The 18836-nt window shown below is 34.3% G+C and overlaps 1 protein-coding gene across 6 annotated transcripts in view; it reads right to left on the bottom strand.

Moving 5' to 3' along the window:
- OSBPL8 (oxysterol binding protein like 8) overlaps positions 1-18836 on the bottom strand; it is a 152624-nt gene that overhangs the window by 10712 nt on the left and 123076 nt on the right. For all 6 annotated transcript variants that reach the window (XM_081060110.1, XM_081060108.1, XM_081060106.1 and 3 more), the window contains 9 exons: positions 16188-16269; positions 15800-15898; positions 13919-14015; positions 10414-10512; positions 7968-8065; positions 6358-6447; positions 4971-5107; positions 3181-3366; positions 2752-2839 (listed from right to left, as the gene is read on the bottom strand). In XM_081060110.1, coding sequence (XP_080916236.1) covers positions 2752-2839; positions 3181-3366; positions 4971-5107; positions 6358-6447; positions 7968-8065; positions 10414-10512; positions 13919-14015; positions 15800-15898; positions 16188-16269 — 976 coding nt within the window. The remainder of the gene's footprint in view (positions 1-2751; positions 2840-3180; positions 3367-4970; positions 5108-6357; positions 6448-7967; positions 8066-10413; positions 10513-13918; positions 14016-15799; positions 15899-16187; positions 16270-18836) is intronic.

Raw genomic sequence — 18836 nt, forward strand, 5'->3', positions numbered from 1 at the left:
AAAGTTTTTGAATTAAAGTCTATTTTGTCTGATATTAGAATAGCCATCCCAGCTCTTCTTTCGTTATTATTTGCATGGAATAACTTGTTCCATCCTTTCATTTTACTGTTTGTGTCTTTGCTCTAAAGTGAGTCTCTTGTAGATAGCACACACTTGGATCATGCTTGTCCTCATCTATTCTGCCAATCTGCCTTTTGATTAGAGAGCTTAAGCCATTTAAATGTAATGTAATTACTGACTACAAAGGACTTACTTCTCCCATTTCACTGTTTTCTGTATGTCTTACACTTTTTTTGTTCCTCATTTCGTCCATTACTCCTTTTGTGTTTAGCTGATTTTTTTGGGTAGTAAAATCGTCAATTCCCTTCTCATTTCCTTTTGTATACACGTTTTAGATATTTTCTTTATGGTTACATAGGGATGACATTTACATCTAAATTTATAACAATCTAGCTTGAACTGATACCAACTTAATTTCAGTAACACACAAAAACTTTGCTCCTATACAGCTCCATCCTCCCTCTCTTTAGGTTGTTATCACAAATTACTCCTTTATATACTGTATGCCCAGTAATAGATTTATAATTATTATTCATTCTGCTTTTAAATGCTGTAGAAAACAAAAAGTGGAGTTATACTTGTAAATTAAAACTATAATAACATTGGGCTTTTATGTTTGCCCAACTATTTATTTTTACTGAAAATCTTTATCTTTCATATGGCTTTGAGTTTCATTTCAATCTGAACAACTCCCTTTAGCATTTCTTTGAGGGCAGGGCTAGGAGCAGTGAACTCCCTCATCTTTTATTTATCTGGAAACGTATCAATTTTCCCGCCATTTTTGAAGTACAGTTTTGAAAGACAGAATTCTTGGTTGACAAGTTTTTTCTTCCAACACTTCATGCTTTCTGGCCTCCATGGTTTTTGATGTGAAATTGGCTGTTATGCCTATTGAGGATTCCCTCATATGTGACAAGTTGCTTCTCTCTTACTGCTTTCAAGGTTCTCTTTGGCTTTTGATAGTCTGCGTATAATGTCTCGGTATGGGTCTCTGCATTTATCCTACTTGGAATTTTTTGAACTTCTTGGGTTTGTAGATACGTCTTTCACTAAATTTGGGGATTTGGAGGACTTCTTTCTTCAAATATTCCTTTGCCTCTTTTTCTTTCTCTTCTATTTCTGTGACTCCCTTAATGCATATGATCCACTTGATGGTGCCTCATTAGGTCCCTTAGGTTCCGTTCACTTTCCTTCATTCTTTTTTTTGTTTTTCAGACTGAATAATTTCAACTGTCCTGTATCTAAATTTGCTGATTGTCTTCTGTCGGTCCAAATCTTAGTTTTAGTCATTGCATTTTTAAGCTCCAGAATTTATTTGATTCCTTTGTATAATTTCTCTTTATTAATATTCTGGTTTGATTTATACATCGTTTTCTTGATTTCCTTTGGTTCTCTGTCCCTGTTTCGTTTAACTCTTTGAGCATATTTAAGACTGCTATATTGAAGGCTTCGTTTGTTAACTCTGGTATGTGTACTTCATCAGGGATAGTTTCTGTCAATTTATTTTATTCATTTTAATGGGTCATATTTGTCTGTTTCTCTGTATGCTCATAATTCTTTGTTGAAAACTAATTATTCATTTTAATGGGTCATATTTGTCTGTTTCTCTGTATGCTCATAATTCTTTGTTGAAAACTAAACATCTGAATATTATAATGTGGTGACTCTGAAAATAAGATTCTCCACCTTCCCCAGGGTTTGCTGTTTTCTGGATTGCTGAATTTGTTCTGTGAATTTCCCAAACTATTTTTGCAAAAACTGTATTCCCTGTTGTGCATGGTCACTGATGTCTCTGTTCCTTAGCTGTTCAGTTAGTATTCTGACAGAGATTTCCTTAAACACCAATAGGTAAACAAATAAAAACAAAACATAAACAAAAAATACTCTCCCAGTCTTAGCAGACTGGCTCTATGCAGGGGCACTCCTTCAACACTTAGCCAGGCTTGCAAAGAACCTTGGTATTAGCCTGAGGCAAAAGCTTAGGGTTTTCTTTTCTGAACAAAAACATCTTGCCTTGGACATTTTCATGGCTTTCTAAATTTCCCTGTACATGCGGGGCTTTCCAATGCCCTAGTTTGCTAAAAAATCTCTCCCCAGCTTTTGTTTCTGTCTGTTGTATGTTTCAATGGTAATCTTTTTTCCTGGGTGTCTGCAGTTTGTTAGTTTGGCTTGTAGTACATCCAAGCATTGCCTGCAGCCTTTCTAGCTGAGCTCTGAGTTAGATGAGACAGAGATGTGGGCCCTGCATATATCCTCAAGTAGCCCCCAGACAGGTTACAATAGATGTACAAAACAATTTGTGAGCTCTGCTCTGCTCCCTGTGGAACCATGGCTCAGGCTGTGAATCTGGGAACCCTTCAAAGTCACTGCATCAGGGAGGGGTTGGTGCAAGGGCAGTAAAAATGTCATAAAGCTTTCCTACTGCTTTGAAGTGACCTCTTTCTTGAGTCAATGTTCACTTAATTGCTACAAATCTCGAATTGTTTTTCAGATTTCTGGGAAATTTGGTTCTGGCAGTCTGCTTGTTTTTTTATGTTTCTTTTGGGGGGACAAGAGCTTGGAGCTGCCCACTCTGCTGACCTAAAATTTTAAACTTTGAAACCAAATTTTAAATGTTAGTGGCCAAATATACTAGTAAGGATTTAAAATTTTCATATGCCTAGCAGATCTAGTTAGTTTTTTATCACATACCATTGGAGTGCGATGTTTCACTTTGGTCTGGATAACACCATCTTTCTCGAACTGTATCATATCATTAAGTGGGTCCCATGGTCTAGTACTACACAAGTAAAAAAAACACCATTTATTTAATGACTAAATAAAACACTCAAAAATTTTCTCAAAGTTTAGATTAGATGAGATTTTCATTAGTAATTATAAACCCAGCTGTTAGATTAAGATTTTTTTATATCTAATCTAATTCTCAGCTTATTTTATAGGCTAACTATTATCATGGAGTCAAATTAATAATGAATAGAACATCAAATTTAAAATCTCACGCTTATTTATATATCTATGACTTAATAAAAAACTACTCCAACTAACAATAAAAATTCTAGAAATGAAGGCAACAAGCTATGCTCATACAGAGTTTGTAATGTACTCTCTTTAAGTACTTACTCTGCAAACTTGTAATGCCATTCTCCTGTGAGTGAATCAAGTTCAAATAATTTGCAAGTCCACTCTTCATTTTTTGTTTTCCGATTTCTGGCAGCTTGTCTTTGAGCTTCTTCTAAAACACATTTCTCTTGTGTAGCTTCTGTTTGGTCTTTGGCATTTATGGCTCGAGTAACCCGCTGCCAGAGTCTAATACATGTGCAAAACAGTATTTAGAAAGCAACAGAAAATCAAGTCTACACTGAGTAGGTTTGAATCCCCATAAGAAAAAATGATGCCCATGTGGGTTTCTGGCTTTGACAAAGCTTATGCTTAGCTACTTGGAAATGAGCAAGATATAATAAGTGGTACCTGGAGTAGAGTAACACAGTGGAGACTAATTTTTTTTCTTGGCAAGAGAAATTTATTACATGGGTTCTTAAACATATGGCAATGAATGGGCTGACCCAAGATGATAGAAATGTAATGAAGTCTAATAAGATCCACTGGCCTCAAAGACCCAATAGTGTAATGCCATGCTTCCCAACCTTGAATGCAGGAATTATCAGGAAACTGTTAAAATCAGAATCTCTGGTAGGCCCAAGTATTGGTTTTTTTAAAATGTTTCTCATATGATTTTAATGTTCAGTCAGTATTGAGAACCACCAATTAAACAGAAAAGACTACTGAGGTGAAATTTTTTTCCCCTACTAAAGTTTAGTTTTTTTATCAGATAAATAAAAATATACTACCTATATTCCACCCATCTGGGAAGACAGCATGTTGGGACTGAAAGAACCAAATGCTTTGGAATTAGACCTGGGTTGAATCTTTGATCTGCAACTTCTTGGCTGGGGAATTTAGAGTTACTTATCCTGTCTATGACTCATTTTAAAAATATGTTAAATTATACCCACACCTCAAAAATTGTATGCCTTGGCAAAGCTTCACTCTGGATGAAGAGCGTCATGTGATTACAGCTGGAACAGAATTTTTAGAACTGGTGCATACATATTCTTCCATCTTTGACAACCTCAATTTTGAGGGTAGTTAAGTACACATAGACTTGAGTCCCATTAGACAGAATGATAACGCATGTGGGAACATGTAGTGAGGACTAAACTGCATAATGTATATACAGTACCAAGTATAGTGTCTTTTACACAGACGCGGCCCCCTTGACCCCCGCTTCTCCAAACATAAAGAAATATATAGTAAGAATGAAACTGGGCAATGTATATACAATATTTTTGGTTCAAAAGAATTACAGATCTAATAAGATCTAACAAAGAACAGAAACTATGGCCTTAATTATTACCCAGCCTATGTAAGTCCTCTAGAAGCCTGCATGTCCAGGGGCATTTTTTCTTTTTCTTTTTTCTTTTTTGCATTATTCTTATATTTTAGAAAACGAAACAAAAGTAGATTTTGTGCTACATCCTTCACCTATAGTTATATGTAACTCACCCAGGTTAGAAAACAGCTACTAGATAAAAAAACCAAGAATTATTAATTACTCCTATAATTTTATGAAAACAAACTAGAAATTCTTTTTTATTTTAATACGCTCTGGAACACATAAGAAGAGAAAGGAAAAAAATGAGAAGTTTTAGTTTTCAGCTGCAGGAAAGGAAATGATTTGTATTATAGGTATTTATTTGACATTCACATACACTAAAACAGAATCCCACAAATGTTACACTATTTTGCTGAGTTAAAATGACTGAAGACAGAGAAAAGTGCCCACACTATTGAGGGATTAAAGAAAAAATACTCTTTATCATCATGAAATTAGCTGAAAAATGTACACTTACTTCTCCGATTCAAAGTCTCCCTGTTCTTCAAATTTTACGGTGTGCCTTATTAATCTCCATTGCTTAATGTCTGGTGTTGGATTCCAGAAAACCTCTGAATTATCAGTCTTTTTGTCATTAATAAAAACTTCACTATCCTATATTTAAAAAAATTAAAAATTAATGTAGAGAATTATCTTTATTTAAAAATTATTGAAGAGGATTATATAGCCTTGTAGTGATACTTTCTTCTTGATACTTAATCCCACAGTTAAACACATTTTTAAAACACATATAACTAGCACTTTTCCAAAAGCCCCAAATCTCTTGTCATTTTAATAAAAACATTAAAATAAATAGTTAATACTAGTCATTTTAAAAGTTGATTGAATACACAGGAAATCATGAGATTTCACAAGTTTTACTTTAAAAAGCAAATTTCAAACCATTACATGTAAAGTCTCAACAACCATCTCTGAGCTGCCACTGGACCAGTCATTATGCAACCATAATGAGATATACACAATCTATGTAGAAAAACCTGACAGAGCCTTTCTTAGTGTTAAAAATTTGAGCACAATCTTAGAAATTCCATTAAAAAAAAACACAGACTTTTATATTTTTTCTGAACGATATTCAGATAGAATTTTAAAAATTACAAAGCGTATATGGCCTCTTAGTTGAGTTCCTAGGGCGTTTCGTTTCATTCTCTTCTATTTCTTATCATTTTCTGCTTATTATAATGCAGAAAATAGTATACAGTGTTCACAGTGAGAGTGCATTTAGGCAGTAACATGATATAATCCTTTTTATTCATTTAAGCTTGTCTTAACAAAATTACATAGTGTAAATTTAGGTTAGCAGAGAATAAAAGCCATTGCTTTCATTTACCACTATATAATTTCCATGTTCCTCAAAAGGAAACATAACTCTAGTTGGAAATGGCCCTTCGTTCTAAGTGAGAGGCAGTATACTGCTGTTCATAAAAGCACAGCCCTGGAGGCAAAGTACCTGGGCTAGAATTCTCACTCCATCACTTACTTTGAGCAAATTATTTAAACTTTCCATGCCTTAGTAGTGTCCTCTGTAAAATGGGAACAATAACAGGCCCACCTTAGAGGATTATTAAATATTAAATGAGTTAATATAAGGAACACTTTTAAATAATGCAGTACATAGTAACTGATATATAAGTGTTAGCTGGTTTTGTTGATTTAAAATTTTGGAAAGGTAAAATATCACATAAAACTAAGTATTACTGATAATAGATCAACACCAAAATATTTGTTAAGCTGAAGCTTATGTTAAATAGTGATGCTTTTATCAATGGAATAAGTGAGTTTATAAAATGTGATTATTTTTTCACAGAGTAAAATTCTTTTGTTAAGCGAAAATAAAAAATACTTACCCAATGGCCTTCCAAAGTAGCTAGGACTTCTTTTCCCAGCTTAAGTTTCCCTGATATTTGATTAACATAGTCACTGCTACCTAGAAATGGCTTTTAAAAGAGAAAACATTAAAGAAACATTTTGCTTTTAATTTGTATTTACATACAATGTAAACAAAAAAAACAACAGAAAAAGTAACTGTATAGTTACAGTGCTGTTGAAGGCACAAATGGTGAAATACTGACTCAAATTTTAGTCAGAAATGTTCAATAAAAAGAAATGTGAATTTGTTGCTGTGGAAAAGGAGGTTAAAAAGCACTAAATGTGAAGTCCAGATAAACATATTGAGAAAGATCACACTGACATAACTGACTCAAATCCTGTGCTCTGATTTAAGACTGTACTCTGTCAGTGTTGCAATATATGAAGCAATAACACCTCGGTAAACTTAAGGGATTTAACTCATCTATTGAAAGAAATAACACCCCTTCCTTCAAAATAAAACAGTAAAACAATACTCAGCCATACAAACAAAAATTTGCTAAAACGAAAAAAAAAAGCAAACAAAGGGTACTGTATCTAATAATACTTAAAAGAGAAAATACTTATTAGAGAAAACTTGCTGATAAGCTGGTTATCAACATAGGAGCTATTAATGAATATTAAACAGTTCATATTAATAGAAGTATTTTTATCTGAACACAATGTACGGTCTTACACCAACCACTGTGAAAAGGTCTTAAATTGCCCTTTCACTCTAAGCCAGACGTTATTTTCCGAAGATGGTCTTAAGCATACTTACTCTTCCCCCTCTAGCCCACATGCTTTTCCCCAGTGAGACCTTGCCATCCTCCCAGTCACTGAGAAGTGAGGCCTACATGCCTTCCGCCTTGAATGTGGATGGGTTTATAACTTGTCAACTACTAGACGATGGTGGAAGTAATATAATTTGATTTTTGAGGTTAGGTCCTGGACAGGGATGCAGCGTTCACCTTGCTCACAAGGACACTCGCACTAGGAACCCTGAGCTGCCAAGTAAGCCACCACGCTGTGAGGAAGCCAAGCTCCGTGGAAAGGCCGCGTACGTGGGCATTCTCAGTCACCCCAGCGAGGCATGAGGCTTGTAACTAATGAGCCTTCTGTCACTCGTAGCCTGCAAGTGTTCCCGAGGCCCCAGACACTACAGAGCAGAGACAAGTCATCTTCATGTGCCCTGTCCAAATGCCTGACCCACAGAACCCTTAAAGATCGGAACATGCTTGTGTTTAAGCTTGTGAATTTGAGAGTAAATTGTGAGGTAGAAACAGTAACGAACACAACTCTGTCAGAATGCACACAGATACAGCTCAAGCTGATACATACTTTCTGGTATTTTGTAAAGCAATGCTTTAATTTATTGAAAAATTTCTATCCATTCACTTTTAAAATCTCATCTCCTATATAACACTAACCATTTTATTAATTAAAATAAAAAATAAAAAAATGATGGCTTTGTGTTGATTTGGAGCTTCCAAGGTGCCCTTTCATGAATTCTGTGTTCTTATCTTTAGTCTTTAATTAGGAACTAACCTGTACTCTTTGTTGGGTGATAATTCCTATTAGGTGATACCTCCTGTTATTCTCTACTAACCTTTAGTTTGAATTCAAGTATTGCACTGTATCCAGTTTTTTGACATGTAATATTGACTGTTCCACCAAGCTCCAGCGTCATTGTGCCATAAAGAATTCCTAAAGGAAAACACAACTTTGATAAAAGGCTGAAGAGACAGAGACAATGGTTAATAACAAGATTCTTTAAATTTGTTCTAGGAGAAATTAATAAGGAAAAGGTATTCTGTCCCACTCAATAACAATCTGTAATTAAACACATAAAGTTGGTTCCGTAGGATTTAAATAGATAAAAGAGTTGATCCACATTATCTGCAGATTCCATATTTGCAAATTCACCTACTCACTAAAATATATTAGTAATCCCTAAACCAATACCTGCAGCACTTCTGCAGTCAATCATGGACATGGGCAGAGTGGCAAAAATTTTGAGTTGTTCAATGTGTACATTCCCAGCTGCGGTGGAACAGGGCGACACTCGGCTTTTTTGTTTCAGCTCTCAGGTGGTAGGGAAACAGGTGTCTTTTTTGCAGTATAATTAGTGCCAGTTTTGTGCTTTTTGTTCATTTTGTTCAAACTTTTGTTCAAAAGTTTAAACTTTACTGTTTAAAATGGCCCCAAATGTAGTACTGACATGCTGTCTAGTTTCCTAAGCACAGAAGGTTGTGATGTACCTTACGGAGAAAATATGTGCCTGAAAGCTTGGTTCTGACATGCATATATAGTACTGCGGGCTGTTAGTTCAATTTTAATGAGTCAACAACATATATTAAATAAAGTGTCTTTAAACAGAAACAAAGTTATGTATTGATTGGTTGATAAAAATGAGACAAGAGGCTCACAGAAGTGTTTCCCTTAGGAGCAGTGGTTCAGTATTATTTCATTCGGTGTTCGTAGTTAATTTATAGAACAGAACTACTGCAAATAAGAAGAATCAACTGTATAAGACAAACAAAAATACCCCAAAATAGGTTCTGTAACTAAAAGCTGGGGAAATTCTGAGTTTAACAAAGTTTAACAAAAATGGTGCATATCTGTCATTGGAATAAGCTGTTAAGACAGTCTTAATATACAAATACACAATGTTAATTTCTTGGGGAAAAACTATGTAATCTTTTTCATATTTATTTGGCTATGGAACTCTTATTTTGTAAAACAATTTGTGAGACTAGTGACTTGGGGAACACATTCTAGAAAATACACAGGGTAGAAAATAATCATTTCCTATGCTCATTTATAAGGGGTTATAATCGCTTCTTCTTTTCCATGCAATAAAAACAATGTTATGAAAAAAATTTCCCCTGTTGATAGTTGGGTATGGTACTGGGTATCTACATGAAATATTTTATTTACTTCAAGTGATATAAAACTTTAAAATATATTTCTTATTAATTCAATTCCTAATTTCAGGTATTTAACATCATGCTTATTTCCAGAACCACATGTGAAGCTCTAAGATTATCTAGCCTCAAGCCCCAAGTTGGCCACTCTTGTATTCCATACTACGTAGGTAGGTTCATGATACAGTAAATAGGAGTCAACGAGCCGGGAGACTAGTCTCAGCATTCTCACTGACTAGCTGGTTTAGCCTTGGATAAGATTCTTAACCCCAGTGTTTTCATCTGTGAAATGAGGTCATACGATATTTCTGTTTTCATGAATCTGTTCCTAAAATAAAGGATGATTACCAAAAAAGTTGTTTTTAAGAAATGGGTTGGAAAGGAAGGTACAGACAATGAGCAGCCTGAGTGTTTCAGCTGATGCTCTACAGCACGGCAGTGCAGATGGCGGAGATCTTGGAGCTGCCACATCCTAGCGGTGCCACATGGGGCATATTAACCCCATCGTACCTCCTTTTCCTTTTCCATAAAAGACGGCTACTATTGCCGACTGGACAGGGCTGCTGGAATGACTGGGTTTATAAATTGTAAAGCATACAGAATAGTTGGGAAGCCTGGACTGTTGTAAACGATAGTTATTATTTCATACCTTTACCTATATCCTAAATAATAGGGATAAAAAAAGCATAATACATTAAATTTTAAGAAGTTGCCAAATGAGGATGAAAAAAATTTTTAAAGAACTTGGCACAATAAAAAGCAGTAAATTAGAAATTTAACAAGGGTGTTGGTGCAAGAAGATAAAAATCACTTTTAAGGATTCTGAAATAATAGGCAGTTTCATCAAATTTTAAAACTTGCCCTTAAGGCAAATTAAATTCCATTATTATAATCTGCCTCTTTCAACTAAAGTACGCGTCACAAAAAGTCCATTGTTGCTCAATTAATTCACCACAGAAATATTCAGCAGATGATAGCAATGATGTAGATATCTGTAAACCAAGGACACTGTCAATCAAAAGGCTGACTCCTATCATTCTCAAAACATAACAATTTACAGCCACATTCGAGTATTCATTTATTTAAAAGGTTTAAGAAATATCTAACTCAAGTATGAAAAACATTTACCTTTACAATGGGCATATGGCATTGTCATTACATAATCTTCACCTCTATTCAAGAAAGTCAACCGTGCTTCTCCGTCTAATATTGCAGATAATGAGTTTCCTAAAATAAATAGTTCGCTAAATTTTACAAAACGAATTCAACAATTCAAAACAAGAAAGGTACGCATATATTTAGGACACCTACCACATTATCTAAAGTGGAATGTCTTAAAAATGTCTGTCTTAATGTGCCGAAACATGTGTTTGTTATTTTATATCCAAAACACATTTGATCCATATTCCCATTCTTATGAGTACTTTTAAAAGTATAGTTACATTATTATGTTATTTTATATGAGGCTCTCAAGAAAAATCTTAAACATGTAGTGCATGCAATAAAACACTGACAGTTTCACTGTATAGCTTAATTTGCTCATTTTTGAATAAAAACATTCTTTCTTATCCACCATCAGTCACATTACTTAGTTAAGGCCCAAGCTTTAGGTACTTATAACTAATATAATACTATAGATACTTTAGACAAATAAAAATATGCATAACCTATTACCCAGGCAATCAATGATAAAAATTTCATGGTATTTTCTTCTAGTTTTTCTCCCATGAGTACTTTTCATTCCCCCATCACCAGTTTTATTGAAGTATAATTTACATATAAGTGACCTATTTTAGGTGTGTATTTTGATAGTCTTGGCAATTGTATATAGTCATGTAACTACCACCACCACATTCAAGATGCAAAATTTCCCATCATCCCAAAAAGTTTCTTTTCACTCCTTGGAAGTCAATGCTCTCCCCCGGCCCCAGGAAACCACTGATCTGGTTTCAATCACTGTAGTTGTACCTATTCTAGAGCTTTGTATAGATGGCATCATAAAATATGTAGTTAGTGTTTGACTTCTTTCACCTAGCAAAATGTGTTTTAGATTCATACATCCTGTTGTGTTCACATTTCAGACTATTTTAACAATATTAAGAAATCTAATATATGGACATAGTGTAGTTTTCCATTGGTCTTCTTTAATTTTCCTCAACGTTTTGTAGTTTTCAGTGTACTCACATATTGTTCATTAAATTTATTGCTAAATATTTTATTTTCCAGACACTATTAGAATCAAAGTTATTTTTTAAAATTTCACTCTGCAAGTGTTCATGTCTAGCATATAGAAATAAAATTGATTTTTGTATTTTGACCTTGAATCTGGCAACCTTACTAAATTTACTTACTAGTTCTAGTAGTTTTTTGGCATATTTTAAAAAATTTTTCTACATAAATTCGGTATGTATATGGTTTAACTTCTTGCTAATCTGCTTTTTAACTTGCTTACTGCACTGGCTAGGACCTCTAATACAATTTAATACAGAAGTAGTGGGAATGAACATTCTTGCCTTGCTCCTGACTTTAGGAAAAATTATTCAATTTCCACCTTAGGAGTATGAAGTTGACTATATATTTTTCATAAATACCTTTAATCTAGTCCTAATTTGTCAAGAGCTTTTATTGTGAATGGGTGTTGAATTTTGTAAAATCCTTCTTCCACATCTCTTAAAATGATACAGTTTTCTTTCATTCTATTAATATAAATTACACATTGGTTGATTTTCAGATGATATACCAGCCCTATATTCCTGAGATAAACCCCACTTGATCATGATATATTGTCCTTTTAATATAATGATCATGATACTTACACTTTTAATATATCCTTTTATGTGTATTACCCTTTATATATATTGATTTGTTACTAATTTGTTAAAGATTTTTCTTCAAGAGAGATTGATTTGCTGTTTTCTTGTAATGTCTGGTTTTTGGGCTTAGGGTAATGCTGGCCTTATAAAATAAGTTGAGAAGTGTATCCTCCTTTTCTATTTTCTGTAAGAAGTTGTATAAAATTGGTATTACTTCTTTCTTAAATGTTTAGAAGATCTCAAGACATCTGGGCCTGGAGTATATCTTTGAAGGAAAATTTTTAATTAGTAACTCAATTTCTTTCACTGATGTAAGCCTATTTTTGTATTTCTTTTTGGGTCAGTTTTGGCAATTTGTGTTTTTCAAGCGATTTGCCCATTACAATTTAAGCTGTCAAATTTATTGGCATAAAATAGTCTATAATATTTCCTCATCATCCTCTCAGGGTCTGTAGGATCAGTAATGATACCTATTCCAGATGTGTATTCTCTTCATCAGTCTATAATCAACTCCTGGATTCTATGATTTTCTGTATCGTTTGTCCCCTTTCTATACTGATATCTGCTCTTTATTATTTACTTTCTTTTATTTTCTTTGAATTTATTTAGCTCTTTTTCTAATTTCATAGGGTATAAAGTCAGATCACTGATTTACATCTTTCTCCTTTTCTAATTTAAAATCATAAATTTCCTCTAAGCACTGCTTTTGCTGCATGCCACAACTTTTGATGTTATATTTTCATTATCATTTAGTTTAAAATATTTTCTAATTTGTCTTGTGATTTCTACTTTGGCCTATGAATTACTTAGAAGTGTGATGTTTAATTTCCAAATATTTGGAATTTATCTTGATATCTTATGTTTATTTTTAATTCTATTTCATTGAGGTTGCAGAACAATATACTCTATGATTTTCAGTCTTTTGAAATTTATGGAGAGTTGTTTTATGGTCAAACACATACTCTATACCAGTGAAAACACCATACGTATATCTGAAAATAATGTATATTCTGCAATTGTCCACTGTAAAGTTCTAGAAATATCAATTAGGGTAAGGTGGTTGCTAGTGTTCTCCATGGTCTTAAGCCATTTACACTATAGTTAGAGTGTGGAGGGATGGAAGGTGTAGTAGGGAGGGAATAACCTAAACATATGTAACCTTCAGAAGAAAACAATCACACTCTGAAACAGACAAAACATGAAACTAGGCTAAAAAAATACAAAAACAAAAATAAAACCCAAACAAAATTAACATTAAGGGAAATAAAAGACACCTTGAAAAACAATAAAGGCATACATCACGTTCCTGGATCAAAAACTATCAGATTTTCCTGTCACAGATTTATCTATGGTTCTCTGCCCTCTGAGGTAACCAAACCTTAGATTTCTGTTGACTTATTTTTCCTATTTTACCGTAATTATTTTTTCTCCCAAGATTAAAATTCTTCAATTGTAATTTAATTTGATTTTTCTCTATTTAAAATTTAATTTTAAAATCCAAATAAAAGCATTTAAGATGATATGTTTTCTACTGGTGTATAACTTTGGCCATTTGTTTGGATTGTCATAGTTTTTAGATTAAGTTTCCTACTGTAACCATATTTCTCTATATCCCCTTGTACTTAACAAAACCTTTTAATGGTGTGTTATTTATAAATGGGTAAAGACACTATAAAAGGCTATCATCCATGTAAAAATGATACTTAAAATGACATACAAATTCCTTACTGAAAACAGCCAAAGACACCGTCTAAATAAAAACTCACTAGAAAATACTTCCTCCCAGAAAAGGGAGCCAACTGAGACGAGGGGAAACTCACCATAGAACTTGGACTTAGCCAGGATACTACCACTAAGGCAAAATCCATCCTTTCGGTTACTAACATAAAAGGCAGATATTGGTGGGTGATGAGACACCTATTAAACAAAAGAAAAAACATAGAATATAATTAGCATATCATTGTGCTATTATCAAAAGTTCACTTCTTAAAAATATACTCTATTGATGGATAAGAAGAAACATTTGGTAAGTAGTAAAATCAAATATTGATGATTGTAGTAATCAGCCTCCAAGACGTCTCCTCAGGAAGCTCACCTTCTGGCATTCACACCATGAGCTCAGCTCCTCTTACACTGTATCAAATCCGGTTTATGTGGAAGTGATAGTATGTCACTTCTGAAATTAGGTTATAATGCAGTCTCAGCCTGCCTGCCTCCCTCCCTCCCTCCCTCCCTCCCTCTCTCCTTCCCTCCCTCCCACATTATTAGCTCTAAGAAGCCAGCTTCCACATTGTGAACAACCCTATACAGAGGCCCAAGTGGTGAGAAACTAAGTCCTATTGTCAAACAGCTTGGAAGTAGAATCTTCCAGCCCAGTTAAGCCTTCAGAGGATTGCAAAACTGTCTGACATCTTGACCACAACCTCCTGAGACATCCTGTGCCAGAACCACCCAGCTAAGGAGCTTCCAGATTCCTGAACCTCATTGTATGATAATAAAGGTTGTTTTAAGCAATTCTGTTTTGGCAGTACTTTGTTATAAATATAACTAACACAGTGGCTATTCTTCATATAGATTACTGACTAGGTTGTAGGAAACTAATAAAAGCTTTGACAAACATGTTATTTTAATAATCGAACATTATAAATATAAATACATCTTGTGTTTTCTGAAATGACACAAAGCTAAAATTACACTCTTCCTCAAGCATCTCAATTTAGTGAAGCATTGTAACAAAGTAAAATGCAAGGTGTTATAATCATTAATTGAAAAAATAATACAAATAAGTGGTTTGCATCTGAGAAGGATATTTAAATCTGTAGAGAAAAGGAAGGTTTTTCAAATGCCTCATGGTCTACTCATCCTCCTTACACTCCCAGCGAGAATTATTATAATAAGGATCCACTGTTATGGAGAGATAATGTGATATTCTTCAGGTTTGTTAGGATGAGGGTGGGGGAAGATTAATAATCATGAATACAGATGTATGAAAGTTTAAATTAATGAAATATTAAAACTAAGAAATATTTCATGACTGCCTACTACGTGTACAATAAAAAGAGATGTATTATGAGGAGGGTATACCTTCAAAGGGCTAACAATTCAATTGCGGAAATAAGTGTTCTGTAAAAAGTTAATACAAGTGTTAAAATAACAGCTTAATAGGTAATCACAAAAAATAATACAGAAGTTTCAGAAGAAAAACATCACTAGTCATCTGGATCATGAAAAATAAGCAGGTCAGGGTTTGTTTAAATGAAGAATTGCTGAGAAGAAACACTGGGGTGGGAGAATTAAATTTAAACATACTGAGGCAAAGAAGCTCAGTATCTGGTCACCTAACTGTGAATGCACAGGTTTAACTGCAGTGGAAGGCTCAGAAAGACATGTAATTGGAGGTAAATTTAAAAGATATGGAGGACCTTGGATACCAGACAAATGGATGTAAATTTGATTTAGTAACTGGGGAAACGCTGAAGAACTTTGGCAAAAAAGGTGGGGTGGGGGCACGGTCACAGGATTCCATGACTTTAATAGGAATCCTCATGAGGACAGCATTCAGTAGTACTCAGTACTAAAAGGCAAAATGCTTACCAAATGTTCACAAATAAAGGTTAATCAACATTGAGTTAATATTTTCTATGAAAATATCCCAATAACTTCTGGTTCAGTTTTGTTTCAGTAACACGCATTTCTAATACCTGTTCAGCAATATAAAAAGTTTTGCTGTTTGTTCTGGGATGAATCCACAAACAACGGAAAGTCTCACCAAGTATAGGATTATAAGGTTTCTTCAGTCCCTAGTGAAAAACACAAGTTTCAAATTACAAATGTGGAAGATTCAAAATAGTTCAAACCAGTCAAAATGGGTTGAGCTGTATTTACCTGGGAGCTTATCCTTATAAAATTTCACAGTAGTGACATGAAATAAAGTTAAATGACTTTAATCATAATACAGGTCTAAATTATCAAGTATTTTGCCGTTTTGCTAATTCAAAAGTACTGTGCAAATGCAATTATTAATAAATAAATATAACATAAAAATACAGAACTCATATAAGGCTAAAGAAAGTAAAATATAAAAATTACCTTTGGCTTTTTATAGAATCCTGACAAATACCATTTCACTACTTTCTTCAAACGAAAATAAGGATTTTCTTCAAGAGCAGCCCTAAAAAACAAAATGGTAAACACAAAAACTTTATAGAATCTATCACAAATTCTTCCTCATATCTATCAAGTCAACAACTGAATACGAGATATGATTGGGAAACATCTTTAAAGTAGATGGCAAAAACAACCACATGAATCAGGTTGTAAGAACCATTTTTCAAAATCTGGTTACTTTTCTCCCCATTTTTCCTATTCTTTGATGTGCTGCCCAGGTCTTTGCTCAAGCAGTTTTTGAAAACTCTATGAACTAAGATTTAATGCATGACTGGGGTTCTGGAGAAACCTAGATGTTGCTAGGGGTTCTCTGAGAAATTGAGATTGAAAAAAATAAACAAATTTTGAGATTCATGCACTGGTTGATGCCTAGCATTTGCAATAAGGGGCAGTGGCCGAGAGGCTCATGAACAACTTTGTTAGAGGTCTTCAGCCTGCATGTCAGAGAGAGAAGGACCATGTGCACTTGACTTAGTCTCGTCTTGGTTGTTCATTACAGGAGATGAATGGTAACTGGTGAGTGCTGTAGCACATGGAGGGAGCACACCAGGATCACGTTAGCCTCTCCTGCACAGACTGCCTCCCTAAGTGTATAGGACTCTATGCCTTTTCTGCCCCTTGTACACAACACAGATGTTTCAAACCACAAATATGGAAGTTTTAAAAGAATTTAAACCAATCAAAAGGTTTTAACACATTTTTAGCCTTTAACCTCCCCTATGTGCTACCAAATGATTTTCCAGAGTGAACAAACTACCAACATAATGAGTAATCAAAGAATAATTTTCATTTTAAAGAAGAAATTTTTAGAAGCCATGACTCAGCTGCCTCTTTGCCCTTTTGCTGTTGACATAAACATGGTAAAACACTGATTGTGTATCAGAAATGAATTCTACTGCAAAGTTAGTTAATCTGTTTATTGATTATTTATCTATTTTATTATACAATTTAACTATTACACTCTTCAAGCATGTCTGATGGTCCAGTGCGGTGAATTCTGAAGATGACGTGTAAGATGGAGGAGGCTAGGCCTAGGCTTACTGACAACTATGCCAAGTTGGAAGGCTGCACATTTCGGGAATAGCACCCTCTGACTGTTCCCTTCCTCTCTGGTTTAAATTCTCTTACTATGATATTTTATTTTAAATTTTACACATATATAGACTACATAGTCAAAAATTCAGAGCAATATAAAAAGTACAAAGCAATAAAAAAGTACACATGTCCTGTATTGCCCCATCTCTCCATACTGTTATGTTCTATAGGCAATATTTTTTAGCTTCCTTTTTTTAATAAACAATTTTCTTTATGCATAAAGAATATAAATGTGTAGTCTTTCTTTAAAAAGAAGGTAGCAAACTATACACATTCTTCTGTGCCTGGCTTGGTTCACACACACATATACTCCTGAGTGTCCCTGCATATCAGTTTACAGAGTTCTTCCTACGTGTGGGTACACCATACATAATTTAACCAGACAGCTGGGGCTGGATACTTGAGTTATCTAATTTTATACTATAACAAACCCTGCTGCAACAACCTTGTATATGTCATTCTGTATATGTGGAACTATGTCTGGAGGGATTATTCCCAGAAGCAGGATTACTGGATCAAAGGATTGAATGCATCTGTAATTCTGGAAATACTGCCAGATTCTTTCCTAAAGTGCTGTGGTAGTTTGTATCGTCCAGCAGCAGAGTATGAGTGCCTGTTACACACAGCCTTGGCAATAAAATAGTGTGTGTTCCCAGAAAAGTGCATCTTTTCAATTTGGGAAAGTGGGCATATCTTAAGAAGATCTTACTGTGATGCATACACTCTGAAAGAAATGAATTTCTAGACAGATAAAAGAAAGAGCTATAATAAGACATAGGCCGAACTGGGGTATAAAAGTTTTTGGACTTTTGGTTAATGTGATGGGTGAAAAACAGTATCTTACTGTAGTTTGAACCTGTATTTTTCTTATTTTTTGTGATGTTTACATGTCTAAGGACTGTTTCTATTTTTTCAATGTTAAACTGGTCTTATCCTCCTTTTTCTATTAGATTTTTGATCATTTTCATTCACTTTCTAAGAGTTCTTTTTATTTCAGGAAGATTAACACTTTGTATATGATTTAATTTGCAAAAATCTCCCACAGTTTATCAATAGTCTTTTGACTCAGGTTATGATTTTTTTTGCAATGTTCATTAATGTAACTGATAGACTAATAAACTGAATACAGATATTCAGTTTATTATCTGTATTCAGAATACAGATATTGATGCAGAATCTGAAAATCAGGTCATAGGGTCAAAATGTAGTGTCTTAGAAAACAGTGCCTTGAAACACCACAGCTGCTAAAATGGGGATGGCAGGTGAAACTTGGAAAAGCATGCACAAAGTTGCTGCCTTTTATTGGTTCTCCAAGCACCTGTTAGGACAGAGGTGGACAGTTAGTTCTTCCTCTACCTCCTTTGTGCCTGCCTTTTTCCGAACTGTACCCAGGATCAGCTGGCAGGAAGAAAGATGAAAGTGGGGATTTATGCCGAGAGCCAGCACGTGGCAGGGCATTCTGGTTCTGGTAAGCTG

This window comes from Rhinolophus hipposideros (assembly GCF_964194185.1).
Source record: "Rhinolophus hipposideros genome assembly, chromosome: 9".
Lineage (NCBI taxonomy): Eukaryota > Metazoa > Chordata > Mammalia > Chiroptera > Rhinolophidae > Rhinolophus > Rhinolophus hipposideros.